Source organism: Rhinatrema bivittatum, chromosome 3 (assembly GCF_901001135.1).
Source record: "Rhinatrema bivittatum chromosome 3, aRhiBiv1.1, whole genome shotgun sequence".
Lineage (NCBI taxonomy): Eukaryota > Metazoa > Chordata > Amphibia > Gymnophiona > Rhinatrematidae > Rhinatrema > Rhinatrema bivittatum.
This window is the reverse complement of record NC_042617.1, coordinates 299,179,218-299,204,640: the sequence shown is the minus strand read 5'-3', so window position 1 is coordinate 299,204,640 and position 25,423 is coordinate 299,179,218. Positions and strand designations below refer to the sequence as shown.

Genomic DNA, 25,423 nt, shown 5'->3' with positions numbered 1-25,423 from the left:
TACCCTGTCACATGCTAAGGGCAAAGGGCCATCGGCGCCATTTTGTTTAGTTGCAGCCGACGGCCCGAGAGCGAGAGATCGCTCCCGGGACCCCCTCTGGACCACCAGGTACTTTAAATATTTGGGGGGGGGCCAGAAGGGTGGGGGATGTGAACAAATTAAATTTAAAGGGTTGGGTGGGTTTTTTTTCGGCACGACACAGCCGATTAAAATGGGTAAGAATTGCGGGAACAAAGATTTCCCGTGGTTTTTACCCGAACTTGATACCGGAAACGAGTCCGGTACCGATTCACATCCCTACTAAGCATAAAGACAAAAGCCTAGTAATTATATCACTGAACTGTGATTCAAGAAAAGTTATGAGACATAAGTACAAAATTCCCCCTGCTACTTTTAGCCCTGCATCTGATCTTGGGCAAATCACTTCATCTCCCTGGACTTTTAGGTTTGAAATTCTTGGCTTTGACCTTTGCTTACCCTTAATCTCTAGACGTACCTGATGATTATAGGTTGGATTTATTAAACTCTGTTCCCATAAACACAGAATATGAAAAACTTATTAGTGAATAAGGCCCTATCCCCTAGATTCATCAAAATGCTTTGTTTATCGTGCGCCTACCGTGCATGATAACAAAAGGGACGTGTATATTCAAATCAGCTGCTTGCCACAGCGCACAACAAGATAACACACACCGCAGTACATCATCGTGCACAACAATATTTTTTCCTGCCCCTCCTTCTTTGAGGGTGTGTTGGGCGTTGGAGTGAGAAGAGAGGAGGTTAGTGGTGGTATAGGAATTCTGTTGGTGTAGTTTTGCAATTTCTGACTGAGTTGTGCTGTTTTGTGTTGTCATTTATTTTCCTTTACCTTTGTCTTTTGTGATATTTGTTGGAGTGAAAAAAAGTAAGAAATAACTAGCTATATGTTTGTTGCTGAGAATCAACTTAAATCTCCAGTAGTATCTCTATCTTAAAATCATGGAACTTTATTTCTCTCAATATAACTAAACTATTTTTATTTTAGAGAAAAGACCTCAGTATTGGCAACAGATCCGAAAATTCGGAAACTGCTTTAAAGCCAATTGTTTCAGTCACCGGTCTTGTATTCTCTTATTTTTATTTTAATAAAATTATTCAAAGAAACTCCTTGTTTGTTTTTTATAATATGTTCTTGTAACGGTGTCACTGTGATTTGATGTTAACCTATTATTTGATGAATTACTATTGACAATGTTTATCTTGATTGGAAAAATTACACTCCTTGTAACTCAGTTGTTATTTGCTATTTTATCCACAGTCACAACTTGAGTGCCAATGTTTTACTTGTATAGTCCTTATAGAGTTATCATATTTCTCCAAAGATCATGGCTGTCTCATTATATCTCCAACTTTGATAGTGATGTCTTTTTCCATGTGCGAGCTCCCTGTGACATAGTGAGGGCAAAGGCGATCGGCGCCATACTGGCAGTCGATCGCCTTTGCCCTCACTTTGTCACAGGGAGCGACCATCGCTCCCTGTGACATAGTGAGGGCAAAGGCGATCGGCGCCATTTTGAAACCAGTCCAGCACCGGCACCGGCACCGAGGGTATGATTGAAGGGATGGCTCCCGGACCCCCCACTAGACCACCAGGTACATGTAAAAGGTTTTTGGGGGGGTTGGGAGGGTGGGAGAAGCAAAGGGGTAATTTATAAAGGGTCGGGGTGGGTTTTTTTTTATCGGGCCATCGGCGCCATTTTTATCAGTGGTAGCCAAAATGGCGCCGATGGCCCGAGAGCGGGAGCTCGCGCCGGGACCCCCCCCCAACTGGACCACCAGGTAATTTAACATTTTGGGAGGGTTCGTGAGGGTGGGGGAGGGTAAAGGATTGATTTTAAAGGGTCGGGGTGGGTTTAGAGTTGTTTTGGAGTGCCGGTTTTCCCGCCCTCCCCCCAAATAATTCCCATACTCGATTTAACGATTTTTCACGATAAATTGAGGGAATTCCTATTGTATCGAGTCCTTTACCGATTAATGACGATTTTAAAATTATCGGACGATAATTTAAATAGTTAAAAAACGATTCACATCCCTAATAAGGACTACACAAAGTAAAAACATTGGCACTCAAGTTGTGACTGTGGATAAAATAGCAAATAACAATTGAGTTACAAGGAGTGTAATTTTTCCAATCAAGATAAACATTGTCAATAGTAATTCATCAAATAGTAGGTTAACATCAAATCACAGTGACACCGTTACAAGAACATATTATAAAAAACAAACAAGGAGTTTCTTTGAATAATTTTATTAAATAAAAATAAGAGAATACAAGACTGGTGACTGAAACAATTGGCTTTAAAGCAGTTTCCGAATTTTCGGATCTCTTGCCAATACTGAGGTCTTTTCTCTAAAATAAAAATAGTTTAGTTATATTGAGAGAAATAAAGTTCCATGATTTTAAGATAGAGATACTACTGGAGATTTAAGTTGATTCTCAGCAACAAACATATAGCTAGTTATTTTTCACATTTCATTGTATACTAGTTATTCCCCAATATTGTTGATTGAGTGAAAAAAAAGTAAGTCCTGTTTATTATTTTCTGTGGAGTGGAGGAGGATTGTGAGGAGTGGAGGAGGAGTGTAAGGAGTGTGAGGAGTGGAGGAGGAGTGTCAGGAGTGGGTGAGGATGTGTGAGTAGGAGTATCAGGAATGGAGGAGTGTGCGTGAGGAGGAAACCATGGAGCGTGATAAGCCTGGGAAGAGAAGGGAGAAGAGGGGGGAGGATAGCAGGGGAAGGAGGAGGCAGAGGGAGTGGGAGGAGGAGGGAAGGAGTGCCGGGGGGGGGGGGGGGGGGGGGGGGGTAGGAGTAGGAGTAGGGACAGGGGGACGAGTAGAGACAGGCAGGAGAGAAGGGATAGGAGGGAGGGGGTGGGGGAAGGGGCTAGACAGGGGGAGGAGTACGGCAGCATAGGGTTAGAGAGAGAGAGAGGGCAGACAGGAAGGGAGTTTGTAGGGCAGGGTGAGGTGGAGGGAGGAAGGCAGGGGAGAGGAGAGTGAGGGCAGGGAGGACACCTCTCTGGGAGAGGAAGTGGCACCCCCTTCGGCCAGCCAGCCAGCAGTACAGCAGAGACTGCGGGCAATCAGGTTCAGTGTGGCAGAGAATGAGCTTCTCATCGCTGGGGTCCTGCAGCACCACGCCAGCTTGTTCAGAAACAGAGCAGCCAAGAGGTCCAAAGCAGCTAAAGGGCAAATTTGGCGCAACACTGCCCAGGCCATCACCCAGCACAGCGACATTCAAAGAAGCAGACAGCAGGTCGCCCATCGCTACCGGGATATCAAAGCCCAGCTGAAGGCCAAGCTAGCAGAGCGATCCAAATACGTGCGCCAGTCTGGAGGAGGAGCCCCCTGTCCCATTGTCATCACAGAAATGGAGCAGCGACTTATTGAAAGGCTGGGACCGGACGTGTTCGAGGGCATAGACCAGCGGCTAGACACCACACGAGCCGCTGCCGGTAAGTTTACCTCACCCATAAATGGCCAGACAGCAATGGCTGTAGACATAGGGGGTCTTTTACTAGACGTTTTTCCCATTGACCCAGAATGGCAAAAATCCTTTAGTAAAAAGGCCCCAGAAATTGCCATTAGATAATCACTTTGGGCTTAATTCATCAAGGCATTTTCCCATAGACATAGAACGGGAGAAATGCTTTAGTAAATCAGGCCTTTTGCAAAGAAACAAAGTGCACCTCTGATGGCAAAAACAAAAACCCAAATCTTGCATATGTACTTATGTTTGTTTTTTTTTTATTTCTTTTCTGTTTCCACAGCTCTCGAGCAAGAACGTGGCGGTCCTAGCCAGGAATGCCCAGGGACCAGCCGGGATGCTCCTGGGACCATCCATGCAATACCCATGCTTCACAGACCCTTACTCATGGAAGCAGAGACACAGTGGGAGGAGGAGGCAGAGCGATCAGAGCCCCTGTATGTAATGCAGTCCCCAGGCTCAAGAAGTCCTATTAATGTTGACCTCGATCTCAACACCTTAATGGACTGGCAAGATTCGGAGGAACAGCTGCCAGGAACCAGCACCCCCACGCCACTTTGACAGAAGCCCAGCTATGCCCACATTGCAGCCTCTGACACCACAATCAATTTACCACTTGCACCAACACTGCCAGCATTGGGCCAACCACCAGCAGCGTCCACAGCACCACAAGTAGGGGCCCCCGCCAGCAGCACCCAACGCCAGCAGCACCAGTACCTGCAGCAGCCGTCTCTTCAGCAGAAGTCTGGCAGTTGCGGGGAGAAATAAGGGTCCTGTGAAGAACCATACAGCGGCAAAACAAGATCCTGCAGCAAAGTATGGCAGTCAGCACACAAAATGCCAACACAATAGCTGCAGCCATCAGCAACCTAACAAACTTGATGATACAAATACTACAGCGGATGCCGGACCAGCCATCTGAATCGTCAGCTACATCCCTTGACTCGACACCTCACGCAGGGGTCGGCCTCCAAAAAACTTGCCCCCCCCCCCCAAAGTGGGAAGCACAGCGAGGCAAGGGGCCTTAAAAAGAGGAAAGGCATGGGCAATAAGGCCTAAGCAGGCATTGTTTTAAAAAACACAGGGACACTCTCTTGACAGATTTGCTGTGCCGTCTAGATGGATGAAACTGGCTCATCGTGTGCTCACCATAGAGTTGCTGGGTCATCACGCACATGGGATGCTGTTAGGTCAAGCATTTTCAAGCAGCACAGTCACTAACAAGCTGTCCTTCAGCCTCTGGGCCTAATAGGGACTTAAAGTAGCCTCCAGTGTCTTCGCAGATGCTGTCTTTTGTGAAGCTGACCTGTCTCCAGCTCCATGCTGCAGGGTATCATCTCTTCTCATCTCCTGCAAGTGCTGGCTCTATGCTGCAGGATCCTGACATCTCCAAGTGCTGGCTCCATGTTGTGGGGTGTCATCTCTTCTCAAAACCTGCAAGTGCTGGCTCCATGTTGTGGGGTGTCATCTCGTCTCATCTCCTGCAAGTGCTGGCTCCATGCTGCTGTGTCTCGTCCTGGGCCTCCTGCCTCCATGCTGCTGGGTCTTCTGCTGCTCCTGCGATGGCTCACTCTGCAGTTCTACTCCTGCTGCCTACATGCTGAACTGTTTGCTCGTTTTCCTGCTGCCTACATCTGAGCTGTGCTGGCCTGGCCCTTAGGCTGTTCTCTTTGAGTGCACTCTTTCAACATATACTGTCTGGGGCCTTTGCTGTAATTTTGCTGGCCTGGCCTGTAGGCTGTCTTTTGGCTTTTGGGGTGCCACTTCCACTTTCTGGGGCATATTTACTAAAGGTTTTCTTTCCCATTCTTTTACTATGGGAAAAATGCTTAGTAAATGTCCCCCGATGTTATTGGTTCAAATCATAATTCTGCATTAAGGATAACATGCAATACCTGTATATGTCATGATGCTGTTTGCATATATTACTGTACAGCTTAACACCGAATGTGCAGTTAATGAAATATACATTGTTGTGTGCTATTAGCTATCTTGTCCTTGCAGACTGTGATAAACAAAGAAATTGGCTGCATTTCAAACAGTGCACTACATATGTTTGTTAATAGAGGGGTAGATTTTAAGAGGCGCGCGAACAGCCTACTTTTGCTTGCGCATCAGACTCAAGCAAAAGTACGCTGGATTTTAGTAGATACGCGCGGAGCCGCGCGTATCCACTAAAATCCTGGATCGGCGCGCGCAAGGCTATCGATTTTGTATAGCCTGCGCGCGCCGAGCCGCGCTGCCTCCCCCCGTTCCCTCCAAGGCCGCTCCGAAATCGGAGCGGCCTTGGAGGGAACTTTCCTTTGCCCTCCCCTCACCTTCCCCTCCCTTCCCCTACCTAACCCACCCGCCCGGCCCTGTGTACACCCCCCCCTTACCTTTGTCGGGGGATTTACGCCTCCCGGAGGGAGACGTAAATCCCCGCGCGCCAGCGGGCCTGCTGCGCGCCGGGCCGCGACCTGGGGGCGGGTACGGAGGGCGCGGCCACGCCCCCGGGCCGTAGCCACGCCCCGTACCCGCCCCCAAAACGCTGCCGACACGCCCCCGGAACGCCGCGACGACCGGGCCCGCCCCCCCCGACACGCCCCCGACACGCCCCCCTCCGAGAACCCCGGGACTTACGCGAGTCCCGGGGCTCTGCGCGCGCCGGGAGGCCTATGTAAAATAGGCTTCCCGGCGCGCAGGGCCCTGCTCGCCTAAATCCGCCCGGTTTTGGGCGGATTTAGGCGAGCAGGGCTCTGAAAATCTACCCCAGAGTGTTCACTGTTTGGAAAGATGAACTTTCTGGTTGAGTTGTTTCATTGTGTGGTTTTAGTGTTTTTGGTAGCAATGGCTAAAGGTTTGCTCTCAACATGACCTTGCACGCTCCAATGCCCCGCCACATTAAAAATGTGCATTTATGGAGCAAGCAAGACCATAAGGGCTATGGCATTACAACGAAAGCTGTGTGTATGCTGGTTAACAAGACATCCAGAGATAAATAAGAAAACCCTTCTTGTGGCCCTTCACTTTTGCCTCTTTCACAAACCATACTGTTTGCTAACTTCTCCTTACATGGACCTGTATGTCACCAGCTCACAAGTTATAGTGTGTATGTAGAGGCTGGGTGGTGTAAAGGGTGTTCAGGACCCAGCTTTTTATTTTCTGTCCACTTGTTTCAGTCAAGAGTAACCACATACACTATATTATAAACCCTAAAAGTTGTGTACTTACTTTGTCTTGGTAAGAAGGCATGGTGTGTATATAGTGAACGGCTCTGAGGTCTGGACATTCATATAGGCAATGTTGCTAGCAATGTGTGTAGAAATTCCATGCACAGAATTAGTAAGCACTAGTGGCAGTAAATTGAGTATTTGCATGTGTTTTGACAATTCCTTGGTTCCCCTCCATGGGACGGTGTTTTGCCGTGGCTTCATCATCAGGAAGTATGCATGCTGCTATGTGTCATCAGAAAATCAAAAGACACATAGTAGCATGCACACAAGCTTCCTCCAGATAAAGCCACGGCAAAACACGGTGTCATGGGGGGAAAAGAAGGAACTGTGAAAACACGTGCAAATACTCAATGTACTGCCGCTAGTACTTACTAATTCTGTGCATGGAATTTCTATACACCTTGCTAGCAACATTGCCTATAAGAATGTCCAGACTTCAGAGCCTTCCACTACATACCCCATGCCTTCTTATCAATTTATATATGGTGTGATTTTACATTCTTCCACATCCTTAGTGGTGCTTACTTAGTCTTGGTACACACTCTCAGCTGCTGGCGACCTTCCACACTCTGGGTGACACCCCGGTACTGGGCTGCCTTTAGGATTTGGACGCAATTACCTTACACATAATATACTGACCCCCAAGGCAGAACAGTACAGGCATGGCAGCCAGTCTGCAGAAGTCTGCCTGGTGCACAGCAGCAGCAGCAGCACACCTCATCGGCCTCTGCTCGGCACCTCTGCAGATGGTGTACCACACTCACTCCTCCTCCCTACTTGTCACTCAGCAGCTGAGACTGTGTTGCCTGATTCATCAAGTACACAGCGTAGTGGAACACAATGTTTGCATACTGAACAAGTGAAGCTCCTACAGTGTTTAAGAAACAGTGGGCTATATCTTTGTAGGTAGGTATAGGCAGAGCACATGTAGGTTGGCAAAGAAAAGGTATAGTGTTCCATATGGGCAGGGGCGGCGGAAGCACTAGGCGAGCTAGGCCTGGGCCTTGGCGCCGACCATTAGGGGGTGCCAGTGATGGCGGCAAAGAGGAGTAGAGATTCGAATCGCTCGCAAGAGGTAGGAGATGGGGCTGTGACCGGGGGGGGAGTATCGGCACGACCGGAGTGGGGTGAACGGCTCAAGGCAGAAGGTGCCTAGGGGGCCTAATCCCCTTGCACCAGCCCTGCATATGGACAATAGACAGCAAGCGTACCCTTCCTGCTTGTACACAGCAACACAGCACAGATGGAGCGATAAAAAAGGTGGGCTGGTGAGCCTACCTCTATGTCAACTATGCATGATATTATATACTGAGAGAGGCAAACAGACAACACTGCCACAAAGATGGATCTCAGTAATAGGATGTTCCCAATGCCTGTGTGAGGAGTCAAGGTTGCCAGAAGCTCCTAGCCTCCCCCCTCCCCCCCACATATACAGACCAAGCCATGCACCTGGAATTCTATGTACTTGCAGCGTGTTTAGCACTCATGTGAATCACGTCTATAGTCCAAGCAGAACCTACTCCTTTACAGTGGCTGTTCCATGCAGTACAGCATTCCCACATTCAATGGGCATAATCTTTAGCTGCACAGCCACCCTCCATGACTTTCCAAGGGTCTGTGCAAGGCATAATTGTGGGTAGCCCAACCCCCTAAACATGGCTTTATGTGCCCTACTCCAATTACTTCCAGAAAAGACATCACTGTGGGAGTGAGCCCAAGATGAGAGAAACAGCCAAATGTGCAGTATAACATTCAAGGTGTCCAGCATACTAGATGTGTCACCATGCCCACCTGCACACCTCTGCCCCTCAACGAACAGTGCGTATAAACTGTGAGTGTCATTGTTGAACATGAGCACTTAAAGTTGTAAGACCATTCCTACACATGTCCATATGCAGGCCGGTCACATGCACACCCCTCTCCAGAGGACAACCACTCCATGAAAGTTCTGCAAAAGGTGACCACGCTCAATTTTGAAACACATAGGGGCGGATTTTCAGCGCCCTGCTCGCCTAAATCCGCCCAAAACCGGGCGGATTTAGGCGAGCAGGGCCCTGCGCGCCGGTAAGCCTATTTTACATAGGCCTACCGGCGCGCGCAGACCCCGGGACTCGCGTACGTCCCGGGGTTTTCGGAGGGGGGCGTGTCGGGGGCGTGTCGGGGGGCGGGCCCGGTCGACGCGGCGTTTCGGGGGCGTGTCGGCCGCGTTTTGGGGGCGGGTACGGGGCGTGGCTACGGCCCGGGGGCGTGGCCGCGCCCTCCGTACCCGCCCCCAGGTCGCGGCCCGGCGCGCAGCAGGCCCGCTGGCGCGCGGGGATTTACGTCTCCCTCCGGGAGGCGTAAATCCCCCGACAAAGGTAAGGGGGGGGTGTAGACAGGGCCGGGCGGGTGGGTTAGGTAGGGGAAGGGAGGGGAAGGTGAGGGGAGGGCAAAGGAAAGTTCCCTCCAAGGCCGCTCCGATTTCGGAGCGGCCTTGGAGGGAACGGGGGGAGGTAGCGCGGCTCGGCGCGCGCAGGCTATACAAAGGGGTAGATTTTCAGACGAGCGCGAACAGCCTACTTTTGTTTGCGCTCCAGGCGCAAACAAAAGTACGCTGGATTTTAGTAGATACGCGCGGAGCCGCGCGTATCCACTAAAATCCTGGATCGGCGCGCGCAAGGCTATCGATTTTGGGGCGGATTTTTGTATAGCCTGCGCGCGCCGGTAGGCCTATGTAAAATAGGCTTACCGGCGCGCAGGGCCCTGCTCGCCTAAATCCGCCCGGTTTTGGGCGGATTTAGGCGAGCAGGGCGCTGAAAATCCGCCCCAAAATCGATAGCCTTGCGCGCGCCGATCCAGGATTTTAGTGGATACGCGCGGCTCCGCGCGTATCTACTAAAATCCAGCGTACTTTTGTTTGCGCCTGGAGCGCAAACAAAAGTAGGCTGTTCGCGCTCGTCTGAAAATCTACCCCATACTGCCCAGTAAGGTGTATAGGAACTGAGGCGCAAGGGAGCAAGCAGGGAAAGCTATACCACCGCCACACAGCGAGTAAGCAAGCCCCACACAGAACGTCTGCCACTGAGTGCCATACTCACTTATGTTAGCAGTAGGGACTTAATGCAGATGTCCCTGAACGTACACATTAGCATGGCCTATGTTCGATCAAAGGATGCAACTAAACCAAAAGCAGGTGTGTGTCAGCTTGCTGTAACATGTAATGAGTGGGTGTGACTCCTTCCTCCACAAGCATTATGCATAGCTGCCCACAGGAAACACTTCTGTGACTGGCATATATTACCCCTACTTATTGCAAGATTGTGACATGGGCCCCTGAATGCATTAGGTGGCACAAAAAGCCTGCTTGTCAAGATGCCTACATGTAAAGGGCATCATCAGTCATGGCAAGCACATCACATCTGTGGGAGCAGTAGCCCTATACAATAAATACAATGGTGGTTACAGTGGAGGCTCTCTGTACACTCATAACCTGTTCACCTGACCACACAATGTCACCAGAGAATGCAATACACATAGGACTGCATGGACTGTGTTTGACTATAGCAGGGCACCTTATTAATTAAAGTACTAGTGTGTAACAGGAGTTACTGGTGAGCCCGGAAAACAACATGGAAGCCGATCCAACGTAGCAGTAATGCAACCAGAACAAAATTAGATCGGTGTCAGGAAATACTTTAATTGAAAGGTAAAAACCAATGCCCGACGCGGGCTGAGTTTCGTCCATACAACATGGGCTGCTTCAGGGGCTATACAAATGAATAAATATATTAATACATGAGCTCATAAATATATTTATTTATAAAATTAAAAATTAAAAAATGCACACATATTAATAGTAACACAGTGAAAAATGACATGAAAAACATATATACAAAACATATATAAAAATATCTCATACATTTAAAACACACATATATATAAAAAATTAATAAATAGATAAAAATGAATTACCTATATATTTAGAACAACATGAAAAAAAGATGACCATTCAAATAAAAAAAGTAATATTTGGGTTTTTTTTTATAAAAATATTGCATTTTTAGAACATTAACATTTCATACACATCAACCAGTATTGTTATACTGCCGGCTCAGCTGTCTTAGTCATTCAGTGTGAAGTCACTTGCATCTACCCTTTGTTACATATTCATTAAAAAGTCCATATAAGTAACAATTTTACATTTTTATGGAATTAATTTTTATATATTTTATATGTTCCCAATAGGCTAATGTCTGTAGCTGCACTACTAGTTACTGTGAAGGAATCTCCTCTTTAACATTATTTAAATGGTCATCTTCTTTTTCACGTTTTTCTTATATATATAGGTAATTCGTATTTATCTATTTATTTATTACTTTTTTTATCTATGTATGTGTTGTGTTACTGGTGAGCCTACAGCATAGCGGCTGTTCAGCAGTACTCAGACGGGCTCACACACATGTGCATCAGCAACGCCATGAAAGCATGGAAAAGTCAGCCGTGATTTACGTCACGTGCACCCGTCTATGTACTTTCATTGGCTGGAGCGCCAAATCGACGGGCGCTCCGGCCAATGAAAGCATGCCCGTCTATGTGCTTTCGTTGGCCTGCTGCCCCCTCCGGAGGGCGGCAGAGAAGGGAAGGGGCTGAAAAGCAACAAAAGGTAAGAAAACAACAAAAAGTAATGTCGAGTCGCTTCGGGAGGAGGGGAGGAGGGAATTTTAGGTTTTTAGAGGTTTCCTTTTGGGGGAAAGTTTGCCGTCTACCATTACCCCTGCCTCTAACGCAGGGGTAAGGGTAGGCGGTAACTTAGCAGGTTAAACGCGGGGCAAAATGGCAGGGTAAAATAGCGATAGTCGAGGCGCGCGTTACTGTATGGGAGGGAATAGCTAATTCGATCGTTTACATGTAATATACATGCCGCGTGCGGAAGGGGTTATCCGGTGATTTAAAGAGGCGGTAAGGATGGATTAAAGGGTATAGTGTATCGCGGGTTGGACTAACGCGGCCGAAAAGTGAGTAGAAAGCGGGTTAGGAGCAGGGTAACAGAGGCCGCACTTTACTGTATTGAGCTGTTAGATTGTAAGCCCTCTGGGGATAGGGAAATACCTACAGTACCTGAATGTAAACCGATGTGTTATCTCAGATCGATTGTCGGTATGTAAAAATAATAAATAAATAAATAAATAAATAATTTGGCAGGCCTCTGAAACATGGGTGGAGAAAGGCATGCCCTTGGACAATGACCTGCATACTGAGCGCTGCAGAAGCCAGGAGTTATGTCACCGATCGCGTCTTCCCCCACAGCTCCCCCCCCCCCCTTCCCCATTTGGGTGCCATTAGCCACATATCCATAAGCAGTAATGGAAATGAGAAAGAAAAGTGCGTCTTACCTATGAGCCAAGCGTCACCGTTCAGGTTGGCCTCAAAACTGTCAAAGAGGCCCGAATACCTAAGTACAAAGGAATCGTGTGCGCCACTCCTGGGTACTTGGCCACCACGCCCAGGATGCACATTCGAGAGTCGCAGACCATTTGCATGTTGAGGGAGTGGAAGAGCTTTCTGTTACCTTCTGACGGGGTGGAACGATGGCCACGCGCGTGAAGCTGATAGCTCCGATTACATTGGGAAAGTGTGCAAAGGCATAGAAACCTCTCTTCAAGTCCATCAAGTCCTGCCTGCCACAAGGGAATTTACGATTCGATTAATGCGGTCGGTTACAGCTGCAATGACCTGGTCAAGTCAGTGTGAGAATGTGGTTTGGGACATTCCCCCTCACCACCCCTACTGTTTGGTGAGGCCGGGGACAGCGCAGGACCTTGCTGTGACAGGATCCAGATCCCCTCGGATGTGTTCATATAATTCAAGGTTTGTCTGAGAGCTGAGATGATACCTGCTAACCACATAAGTCCTCAGGCATGCCCAGCAAGGATGTTCATGGAGGAAAGATACAGTCCCTGAATCTCCCGGCCCGTAGCGAGGCGCATGCCCTTCGCTGGGCAGGGCCTAGAGCCCACGGCAGCCTACCCTCTGCCTGCACTGCTGGTACTTCCCTGGGATGTCTTGGAAGTGGCCTCGGGTCCTGTTCTGGTTGTTCATCTTCCACGTGTTGTCACGTGTGGTGAGGCTGGCGAGGCATGAAGAATGCATGTACAAGTACACTTGCCACTCACCAAAAGCTGTTAGGAAGCTTGACCTGCTAAAAACAGCCATTTTTATTGGTCCAGTAATGCTTGTTAGGTGTGTATGTATTGATTGCAGTGTTTATCCTCGCGAAATATGCTGCGATAATACCGCGGACTGCGCTACCGCCTGCGATCCGACCGTACAAACCCAGAAAAAGGTGTAGCTATTAGCCGCCTTACTGACCCGCGATAATGTGCGATACGTAGCACGCACCGTGCTACCACCCCCTACTTTGCATTTACCCCGCACCAACTCCTCCCACGTGAATATTACATTTTTTTATTTGCATAAGCATTTTGCGATAACGGCCTATCGCATTTTGATGAATGACCCTATATGTTTGTAAATCCGCTTTGGCTAAAATACTATATAAAGCCATAACAAAAACAAATTGCTCATCCGATGCTCAGAATGAATAAAAAAAAGTATTCTTCGAAATGCTAGTAATGACTGAAGAAGATGCTGAAAATACCGAAGAGCATTCTCGTTTTTAGCTCTACATATAAAATCAACCAACATTTTGAAATAAAAGCCTTTTCCTCTCCAATTTAAGTTCCCTAAGGGATGCCTAGTAATGATAGGCACAAAAACATAGAGCTAGCATACAACTAAGCAACACCTGAGTCTAGCAGTAAGGTTGTTTCCATCCGGTGATATCCCGAAAGACTTTTCTTGCTTTCATCAGAGACTAATAATGCCCCCAGAGCCTGGCACAGCAAGGCAAGGAATGGCAAGAGAGAGAAAGAGAGCAAGAAGGGGGAAGGGAAGGAGACAGAGACAGAGAGAAGGGATGGAAATGGAAGCAGAAGTATAATGAGAGAGAGAGAGAAAAGTGAAGAAGAAGAAAGGAACCAGAATGGAAAGATTCCTTCGTCACTGTCTAGCAGCCTGATGGTAATCCTAGTCTCGACTGTCAGAGATTTTGGTAATCCACTGTTGTATGTGACTCTGCCTTGTTCTGACATCATTAGCCAAGGCTGGTAACCACGGCCAGCGCTTTCTCACTTTCATGAAAGCCACATAAAATGCGAACCACGACTTCCCCACCCTGGGCAATTTTCCTTTCGGAAGGAAACCAACCGTGTGAAGCGGGGAAGAAAGGAAACTGACCCGGGTACTCCTCGGGACTGTTCAGGCACAGTTAGTGACACAGGCTGTAATGAGAGGATGATGCAGGTGTGCTGATGATGCACGAGCATCACAATTGATGCTGGTGATGATGGTGAGGAAGACAGTCTTAACGATGCCTTTAATACAGGGGTGGGGAGGATGATATAGTAGAGATAGTACTGAGATGATTAAAAGGATAATAATGATGACGCTTATGTTGATGACTGATGATAGTAATGATGTGTGTTTGTGTGTGTGTGTGTATATATCTATATGCAATCCTGTCCCCGGGTGCAGATTGCTACCCGATAGGGCCATAAATCAATTAGTTTTACTCTTTGGGGCTGGAACCTTACCAAGCCAGCTTGAACACCGTCTCTTGTTTTCAGGACCTGGATTCTTGGTTGAGTGGGGGGGTTGGGGAGGAGATTACTCCCAAGGGCTAGGGTGACCCTTGATGTCTTGGTTCTCGTCCCTGGGAGAGGGGTATCTGTATGCCCCAATGTGTGATGAGTGTGCCCAATAAAACCACTGGAGCCACTGTGTTGGTGTCCAAAAATAAAGTCTTTGCCTTTGAAAATGTATGTAGGATGGCACAACAACTTAATCCACAGCACCACAGGGTCTGCTACTTTTACAGTCTCTTTCCTTGATCTGTGCAGGAATCTCTGGCACCAGAACCAGGGACATTTCTATCCTCCAGGGCTTGGAAAAATAGAGTCCCCAAGTGGGCAGGGATTCCTTTAGATGGACAGGACACTTCTTCCAAACTGGCAAAAATATATATTTACTGTCTCTGCAACAGAGAGATAAATTCTCTCTCTCCCCAGCGTATGAAAACACCTGATGGGCGTCCTCGGTGATCTCAAATTTCTCGTTACTCACAGTGAGATGGCCTTCTAGATTTCTTTGGTTCTTACACAGTCTCTTTAGTTCATCTTTCTGGATCCCTGATGGGAGGGATCCCCCTTGAAGCAAGCAGCAGTCTTTGCTTCAGGCAGGATGGAAGGGCAGCCTAAAACTTCCTCCTGGTTCTTGAAATCAAAATCTTTCCCTTCAACCGAATTTAACACACTGGAGTTCCTCCTTGCAGCAAGGCGCTGACACCCCCTTACTCGTGGACGGTAGGGAGGGCAGGTCTTCCCTCACCCACACAGCCCCAGGCACAGGTTTTCCCGTGCCCTGAACCAAGGTAGTGCACAAGCTCTCACAAGGCTCCTACCACTTTCAAAGCTTAAACCCGAAAAATATACCCAGAGGGAAAATCCTAACTAGCCAAGGGAGTGGACTGGATAAGGGAAACCCCTCCGGACCCTGATCAGTCTCCCCAGGCAGGGTTTGGCTGGCTCCTCTGCCTGGGCCTGAAAAAAAAAAAAAACAGCTTAAGCAAAAGCTGCTTTCTACCTCCTACTCTCAGCAAATCAGAAGGGATTGCTTCCTGAGCACCATTCCAGACCCCTACACTGACCTGCACTCTCAAATGAACTAAAGGTGTACCCAGGCCTTAATGGTAACAAAGGGGTCTGTTACATATATGTAACCCCTGGTTGGGGGTGCATAAAATGATGGAAGGGGGTTCTCTATTGATTAAGGGTCATCCCTTCCAAATTTGTTTGGCAGGTTCTTAGATGGGTCACGCAGATGGTGAAGTAGACCTGTATAATGACAGCCTGAGTACCCAACATATTTTTTCTAATGTAAGTAGCCCCAGTTTGAACAATCTTTCAGCATATATCAGTCCCTGTGACGCTTCATTATTTTATTATTTATTTATTTTATTTATTTAACATTTTTCTATACCGAACTTCATGACAAGCTTCATATCAGGCCGGTTTACATCAAACTTAGGGATTAACTGAACATAACCATATAACAGGAAGGCCGAAGCGCAGGTAGTTTTATTTATTTATTTTACACCATCAACCTGTAGACAATCTAGACAGTGTACAATTAAGAAGAATACAAAGACTTAATAAAGGAAAAACAATAACAATTAAAATAAGCAAATACAAATTAAAATAAAATTCATTTAAATATAGTAAGTACAGGAGACGAAGATAATTCAGTGACCCTGCTTTGTCACTTTTCTAATATTTGGATATCCCGATTGAGGACAGGTGCCCAGAACTGAACCCCAAATTCCAAATGTGATCTAATAAAATGCACCTTATGTGGTGGTAGAATGATATGTTCATTCTTTACTTCTATTTCCCATCCCCCCCATCCCCATTTAATGCACACCGACATGTGCTCATCATGATATTGATAATGGTGTTAGTTGTCAGGATTCGAAATTCACACTCTTAGGCTCATAGGAGGCAGCGAGATAAGTAGAATAATGACAATAGACAAGTGCTTGTATAGAAATTTTATCAGATGCACAAATAGGCACCATGACTGTCTTTCTGATATGAGGACAGAGTCCCAGTTGAATGTAGCCAAAACACCCATAAAACTTGCCATGTTTCTCTACAAAGCACTATTTTGCTAACCCATTAGGCACAGGGAGTGTTTTGATCATACTCAGTTCATGATCAGAATTGCCCTTTTCAGTATCTGGCTTCCATCTTTAGCCAAAAACAACTAAAAATTATAATTAAACAGGTTCTAATCCAGAAATGGTTTTGCCCTAATGTTTCAGAAGATATAAGGATCATTAGGGAAACACTAAGTTGTCTCTAGGGTGGAGAGGAGTGAGGAGTAGAATGCAGGGGATCTGAGAGTGAAAATCTGCAGAAGCCGATCTCTAGAGAGTTGCCGCTAGTTGCAGAAGGAAGCCAGAGTGTTTCTAGGAGGTTACCTGGGAAAGAACTGAGACAGTGAAGGGCTGTAAAACTTCTCAAGAGAGAGCTTGTTCAATGTATTTAAGCTTCTCTTGTTTCTTCATTTACCGAATCTTTGGTGTCTTACCCGCATGTGGCAAAGTGACCCCTCTCTGAATTGTGGAAGATCACCAGGATAGGGGAACTTTCACATGCTTTAAATCTAAATTCTGATAATCCAGCTGTTGTACTCAACTGAGATCAAATAACTGACCGATGAGTAAGAAATGACTTGTATGGAAGTCCTTCTGCCTCTTGCTTTGGATGGCGTGTATAAAGACTGTGGTTTTGTTTGAAGTTTATAAACCTCTGCCTTAATTTGTAAATAAAGAAACGCCTTGGGAACCTCATGACTGCATGAAGACTGTTTCTTTGTTTAGCGGGGATTAGAACTTGCCATCAGTAGAGACTTGAAGCAAGTGATTTCCCACTATGAAAAGTCCCCTCAAGCCCATCCCAGGTCCCTGAGACTATATCTGCAAGAAGCAACCATTTCTGCTATTATTTCCTAAAACTAGGTCTTTTAACATATCTCAGGAATGACCTCTGAATCACAGTTGAGGTCTAGACAGGCTCGCCACCATGAGGACAGAGGAACCACTGATCTGCCTTCTGGAAAGGGAGAGACAATCTTCATCTGGGTCCCCCTCCAACCTTGAGACATTTTCTGCTCCAGTTGGCTGTTGCAGTTTCATGACTGGTTTCCATAGATGACCCATCTCCTTCCATGATGTCATCAGCAGCAGAGCCTGACTTAAGATTATGATGCCCTTAAGCAGAGGACTAGGGATGGGGGTGCTCCAGCCCCGAAAGAACATCGGGATGAGTCCTTATTTTTGGGGACTTTCAGAATTTGGTATATTAGGCATTTGCCAATGATGACTATCCCCGAATCTGGCACTGATCAGCGGCAGGCCACAAGAAGAGACCTGCTACCTGTGGTAGGTCACCACCAAAGGGGCAAACCAAAGGGGATTGGCCCTTTGATGAGCTCCTTCAGGAGGGCACCGGAAGCACTAGGTTTATTTATTTATTTTTTTCAGAGGGGAGGGGACATGAAGATTAGTGTTAGTTGTCGCTAACCCTTGGTGAGAGAGGGAGGTGAAAGAAATGTTTGGGATTGCTATGGAATTTTTTTGTGTGTTAATTATGGTATTTTATATTTTGCATTTTTGATATTTTTTTTTTGGTAATGTTATTATGATGCAATTTCTTGTATATGTTAGTGAATTTTTGCACTACTATGCTGTAAGTTCCTCTGGGTCCCTTTTGGAGGAGGGTGGCATATAAATAATACACGAAAACAACTAGGAAATGCTAACAAAACACCTATCATGGCCATGTTATGGTAGACTGCCTGCAACAGGACTGAAACTTAAGTAAACTTATTGTAATTAAGGTGCGCACAACAGAGAAACACCAAACATACATGAAAAGGACAAAAAATATGTAAAAAAAACCCAAAAAGAGTAAAACATATTCCCTTCTGGAGCCTAACATGATTGTTCTGCCTGATTAGAGGCTGGTTGCCCATTTAATGTACTCCTCCTTTGCTATTGGTGTCATGTGAATTCTTGCAACAGTTCCAGAAAATGATGATCAAATAACATAAACAAACACAAAAACAACTAGGAAATGCTAACAAACACCTAACATGGTCATGCAGACCACTTCATGCTTAGCTGACTCTGCACTGCTTAAACCTCATGCATTGGTGCTGTATCTTCCCTACCCTGATGAAGGAAGCATAGCTCTCAAAAGCCCGACACAGATGTATTGAATGAATCCATTAAAAATGCATCACCTACACCTTGTTTGTTGACCCTTATTTCTACTTGTTCAAGTGGACTAACACGGCAGCTATGATACTTTGCTTATAATCAGATGATAACTTTAAAAAGAACACATTTTCCTTACTATGACCCTTGTTACAGTAATCCATCTGAGAACTTACTTGGGTCCACATAAGCCCAGCTGGGCTGATGAGGCATTGACGATGGTGGTGGGGGATACACTCCAGCTTTAGTCTCCATCCCTGAGGTTGCTTCCTCGTAGCTGGGTGGTGCGGGCGGAATGGCCTTGCTTTCCTCATCGGCTCCATTCCCCTTCTGTCCCTCAGGATTCTGAGGTTTGTTATTGACAGAAACCTGCAACACGCCATACATTAAAATGAAAATAAATACATAACTGACCCCCCCCCCCCCCACACACACACACATAAAAATTAACATATTGCAATACTCAACAGCTACAAAAATGGTAAGTGCATCCTTATAAATGACTATAGGTTTGTCTGGCTGATAACATTGTCAACAGGTTTACACTGCAATGATTAGGGCAATGGGCTAACCAGGGAAATCAAAGTTCATATCCAACTTCACCTACTGACCATACTTAGGAACGTCTGAGTTCTGCTCACCCTGAGGCCTGGATTTATCAAATTGCACTAGTAAATATCGCATGCGATAGGAAAAGGGGTGTGTTTTACGGTAATAGGCAGTTTATCGCAAAGTGTACTAATACCTGTGCGAAACGCTAACCTTTTCACACTTTGCGATACATTTCGGAATTGTTGTTTCCTCCTCTTTTTCGGATTTGCATCGCACCATGGGTTATGGTGCTATCGCAGGCGTTTTAGGTGCTTAACGCATGCGAAAATGCCATAACGCTATTTGATAAATGACCCTGTGAGATGGGTGGGGGAGGAAGCTTTCTATCAGATAATAAAATAATTTCCAACCTTTAGTGTCTCTTGCTTGATTTTCTGGCTCAGCATCTTTGTTTCTCATTTTCTGTCCTTATCTCTATTAGGGCTGTGCATGTATATTATTTATTTATTTATTTAAGTATTTTCTATACCATCATTCCATGTGAGAATCACTAGTTCATAACGGTGTACAGGTTTGACACTCATAAATACATGATGAAATACAGTGGGGGGCATACATAATAATACAGGTAGTAAGCTAGGTAAGAATTTAGCAAAAATGCAACAAATGAGTCCATTTTAATGGAACAAACAAAAAATAGCAGCCTACAAAAATACCCCAACATTTTCAAATATTTTCATATTCATGGTTTTTTAGGGGAAAAAATGGTCCTCTGGTGCCTTGGCTGGGCCTCCCCAGGCCCCTCCGACCCCCATTCTTGGCCCAAAAAACTAATCCGGTCCGGCCTGACTGGGTCCCTCTGGCCCATTTAAAGGTTCTGGGGCCAATCTGCTCCCATCCCAGCCCCCGCTTCCTCCCTTCCTGGATCCTTGGTGAAAATGGGAAGAAGCAATGCCTACTCACAACCGCTCGGGTCCTGATGCTTTAAAAATAGCGCAGTCTACCTGGAGGACGGTGCCAAAGTGACTTCACATTGTCACCGTCCTCCAGGGCGGCCAGCACCATTTTAGGGTATGGCCATCTACCTGCTCGGTATAAATGGAGGAAAGGGGCAGCTTGGCTGAGAAGGGGAGGCAATGTTTAGGACCCGGAGACCCAGAGTCAGGTCTCTAAACCTGCAGTTGTCCCTGAGTCAAATACAGAGAGTTCCCAGGAATGCTACTGACACCCCTTGTGTCCTTGGGCAACTCATCCTATATTCTGTTGCCTCCAGTATCAAATTAGATTGTAAGTGTTTTGGGTCGGGGATTTATTGTATTTATTACTAATAATGCTATAAGAAGTACGGAGCATCATTTGGAAAGGCGGGCTAAAAATAAAATAAAAAAAAAATTATTATATTATCACCACAAAGATGCTGAAGTTCTGCATCTGATGTCTTTGATTCATAACCAGATGGGGTATAACTCATCGGAGCTCACCACAAACAGTCTGTACTGCTCCTCTTCTCTGAAGAGGAGCAGTACAGACTGTTCCTTGCATGAGCCAAGCCTGGTAGCTCAGTGGCAGTGCTGCGCATTGCCATGCGGAGGAGCTAGGTCTGATTTCTGGGTCAGGTTTTCCTTCCCCAGGGCTGGCTGGGACTGGGGGATACTGCAGAGGCAGCACTCACAGCGCCCTGGAAGAAGGGATTTTCAGCTATCACTCATCAGCGACACCTAGTGGTCGGACGTAGGGTCTACGTTAGCAGGTTTCCAAAAGGAGCTGTGGTTTGTGGCCTTTGGCACAGGACCATCACTGCAACGGCTGGGCTGAGCTGGGTGAAGGGTATAAAACTGGGGGGGGGAAGATCCCTAGGTAGTTGTGAATGAAGGCTCCTGGCACCATAGCCCAAAAGAGTCTGGTTCTAATTGAGCTCGAAGCCCAAAATTGAGGAAGAAACTGCTGGGCCAAAAACCATAAGTGTGTGAAGTGTCTGGAGAGCCAGCGTTCAGCGACTCATAAATTCTTATTTTGGGAATGCACTAAATGCATCTTTCCATCTCCAGGAACCCTTGCCAAGAAAAAGGTTTGAGGATGAGTCTATGTAGGCAAATTACTTCATCCTCCATTGTCTCAGGTACAAATTTAGGGCCTGATTTACTAAAGCTTTTCTCCCTTTCTGTGTCTATGGGGAAAATGTTTAATAAATGAGGCCCTGGGGACAAGGCAATACTTACTACACCTGTATGTAACTCACCTTGAGCTATCCATGAAAAGGCATGAGCCCGAAAATACATAATACAGAAGCTGAACGCCTGGTTCTTGTCCCTCCATACTTGTACTCCAACTCTGATGCTCCCTACAGCAGTCTCTACACCTCCAGAACTCCTCTGTTTGTCCCTGCTCTCCGGTGCTAACTGTGGACAGGCCCGTTCGCTCTTCTCCCTCCAGGATGCACGAGCCTGTCCCTGCTCTATGACTCACAAGCTGATGGCGGGCAGTCTGTGCACCTCCAGGGCGGACACCCTCTGTCCCTGCTCTCTGGGTCTGATACCGACTGCAGGCAGCCACTGTACACCCTGCACCCAGGACCCCTCTGATGTGAAAGAAACATCGAGACAGAAATCCCGCCAGTGCAGCTTATCCACTCCATAGTCAACACTGCTCTCAGGGGGGCCTACCCTAGAAAAGCCATTCAAGCCATACATGAACAGCATGCTCTGCAGGCCTCTTCCAGCTTACACCCTCAGTCTTATGTAACCGTCCCATTTAACAGCCTCCTCCATGTAATCCTCTTACATGCTCCCATACTCACAGGAGTGTCTCAGAAAATGCCAGCAGAGAGAGATCTAGACAGCGCAGCACAGGGGTGGAATAATCAGAGAAGAAAGGAAGGGGGAGGAAGTGGAATGGAGAGGGAGAGAGGGGGAAAGAAAAAAGAGAGAGGAGAGAGGAAGATGGAGAGAGGCAAACCGCAGAGAAAGGAAGAGAAGCAGAGGAGGCAGGGATAAGGAGGTACTGTGTACTATTCTTTGTTTTCTACTATTCCAGCAATGCCACTAACTGCGGCATCATTCCCAGCATCTGTTATGAAGGTGACAGTCCTCGGATGAAGGACCAGTGACCTTCCATGGCTGTTAGTAGACAAGTCACATGCTGCTGCCAGTCACTGGTTACCTGATCTGGCTGCCCGGTCATTTTGAAAAGCTGTGCTGACTATATGCTAACTATGTGGACTTGAGAGGAGCCATGATGTAAGGTGAGAGGTGAGGCACCAGCAGTCCAGGGATTCTGAAAACCAATGAGGAATGGGAAAGCAGCAGCCCCACATCCCTGTGATGTTGTGTTGCTATGGCAACCTAGACCTGCCTTTGCTATAGATCTCCACATGCTGGGACACACACACACACACACACACACTATGAAATCTAACGCAATCTACCTCCTGCAGATACTAATCGAGGATCTACCGGAATTATGGTGATGGCTGGAAGATTATAAATAACAGGACACTCTCTTGGCAAGCTCCCCCTGACCCAATCATTCCCACCAGCATCACACAAACATTATCTGATAGGTTATTGCACCTTGAAGCAATACTCACATGCATAGATCTAAGAGACTATCATTCCAATAGCTCACATATATGCAGCGAATTCTAGCCAGAAGTCAGACAGACATACAGATGCATAAACATACAGACAGATCATGTCGCACAGGTGGTTTGAAAACAACCATACATATAGGTTGGTAAATAGATTTCTCTACTATGACGGGTGAACAGATGGGCAGGTGGACAGATGAGGCAGGTGGATAGGTGAGCCAGGCAGCTAGAAAATAACAGGTAAACAGAGAGACAGGCTCCGGTGGTACGGCTAGAGATGCAGAAGTTTTGTGGTCTCAGACACTGAAGCCTTCATCAAATGCCTTGTTCTCACGGTCCTACCTTTCCTTGGGTCATGCTGATGATGTGCTGAGACCACTCAGCTGGCCACGCTACTGCTGCTGGTCCGATGTGTGCAGGTGCTTGGTTCCTATGCTTGCTGCTACCTCTGCTGCTTTGGCAGATCCCAGTCTCTGCAGCCCGTGCTGATGCTTTCACATTCTAGCAACATCCACTAGGCTCCCAGTTCTGCAAGGCAGGACTGTACCATTCACACACCGCAGAAGCAAGGGGAGGGGGGGGCGTACGTGAAGAGGGGGAGCACTGCGGCTTTGTGAAGGCTGATGAGGTGGAGGGGGATGATGCTATAGTCACATGTTAGGAGGGGGAAAAAAAACACAAGTGCCAGAACAAAGCTAGTATAGCATGTGTGTGTGTGTGTGTGTGTGTGTGTGTGTGTGTGTGTGTGTGTGTGTCTATGCAGGCAGAGGGACTAAGAGGGAGCAAGGCACAGAAGCATGTACATGAGGAGACAGGGACATCTTTGAGACCGCTCTGCTCTATCACCCACACAGTCAGCTCTGTGAGAAGAGGGTGCAGGGGCAGGGTTGCTTCTGGCGTTTGAATGGCAGTCAGCTTTCGACAGCCCCATGTTTTGGGGTTTTCATATATTTGTTCTTATACATGCAATCTATCTTGTTTATAAATATTTTAGCTAGTAACACTATAGTCAGAGATAACAGCTGTGAACGTAGAGAGGCTTCTGTTCAAGTCTCCTTATCCCTGCTCTCTAGGGATGCGCATTCATTTTTTTTTTTTTTTTACATGAAATGAAAAACGTGACATTTTTAAACACTTTTGTTTAAAAATGAAATTAAACACTCCGCCCCAAAAGTCTTTTCTTGTTGAATTTCATTTGAGAAAAGCAATAAGAAAAGCAAAACTAAGACACAAAGAAGTCCATATTCAGCAGGATTGTCCGGCTCACTTTGGCACTGAAGTGGACAAATGCTGGATGTTTTTTAAATGCTGCCTAACATTTATCTGGCTAAATAGTTAGCCAGATAAGTTTACAGCATGGCAGGGATATTCTGGGGAAGGGCCAGTTACCAGCTAGGCCTAGATTCCTCAAATTGCTATAAATATAGCAGAAATAGCTCAGGTGCTAAAAGAAAAAAAAATGTGCGTGGTTAGGATAATTTCCTATGTCAGCGCATCATGCGACGTTTTACATGGCACGCATTAATTTGTGGATGGTGCATTACTTTTTTTAGTTTATACGTACCGGCTTCCTGCAGCTGCCTCTTTGAGGGTGGTGAGGAGAAGAGAGGAGAGTGGATTTAGTGGGAGTAGGAGCTTATCGATTTCAATTTCCTGAGTGCGGTGTCTTGTCTTCTGTTCTCATCTGTTTCCCTTTACATTGGTATTTTGTCTTCTTTCTGTGAGTGAAAGTTTTTGTCAGTTTGTCCTGTTTGTCTGTCTGTGTTTGTGTCAGGAGGAGGAGTGGTGGGGAGGCAGAGGAGGTGTGGTGAGTGAGGTATGTGGTGAGGCGTAATGGTGAGGTGAGGAGGAGTGGTGAGGAGTGGTGGTGAGGCGGAGTAGGAGTGATAAGGAGGAAGAGGCCTAGTTTGCCTAGTGGTTCCGCTGGCCCTGGCGGTGAGGAGTGGTGGTGTTGAGTGGAGAGGATGAAGCATGAGAGGCAAGGGGACAGAGGAGGGGAGAGGGAGGACAAGGGCAGGAGAGCTAGAGGAAGGAGGAGGAGGAGTAGGAAAAGGAGTAGAGACAGGGACAGCAGTAGATATAGGGAGGGGCAAGGGATAGGAGGAGGGGGGAGGGGATAGGCAGGTGAGACTGGTGGGAGGAAGATGACAGGCTAGGGATAGACAGAGAGGACAGAGGGGAGGGAAGTCAGTAGGGCAGGTGCAGGAGGGGGATAGGAAGGGAGGGGAGAGAGGGGTCGGAGTGAGAGTGAGAGTGAGGAAAGGGAGGAATCCTCGCTGGAAGTGGAAGTGGCAGCCCTCCTTCAGGCAGCCAGACAGTAGGATGCGTTCGTCTTGTGGCATTGAAGTTCAGCCCGGTGGAGCACAAAATGATCATTGCTGGGGTCCTGGAACATTATGCCATGTTGTTTGGCAAATGTGCGGCCAAGACCTCGAGGGCAGCCAAGGGCCAGATTTGGGGCACCATCACCCAGGCAATCTCAAAGACACAGCGGTGTGAGACACAGTGGGGAGCAGGTGGCCCACAGGTACCGGGACATAAAGGCCTAGTTAAAGACCAAGGTGGCGAATTGTAACAGGTACATCCGGCAGACCAGCGGAGGAGCCCCTTGTCCAATAGTGCTGACGCCCATGGAGGAGCGCCTCATCCAAAGGCTGGGACTGGATGTT

At 47.0% G+C, this 25,423-nt stretch overlaps 1 protein-coding gene across 1 annotated transcript in view; it reads right to left on the bottom strand.

Annotated features, from left to right (window-relative positions):
- Positions 1-23,111, bottom strand: part of FAIM2 (Fas apoptotic inhibitory molecule 2) — a 115,925-nt gene extending 92,814 nt beyond the window's left edge. The window contains exons 1-2 of the mRNA XM_029595028.1: positions 23,097-23,111; positions 18,789-18,985 (exon numbers count right to left, since the gene is read on the bottom strand). Coding sequence (XP_029450888.1) covers positions 18,789-18,985; positions 23,097-23,111 — 212 coding nt within the window. The remainder of the gene's footprint in view (positions 1-18,788; positions 18,986-23,096) is intronic.
- Positions 23,112-25,423: the final 2,312 nt, after the last annotated feature.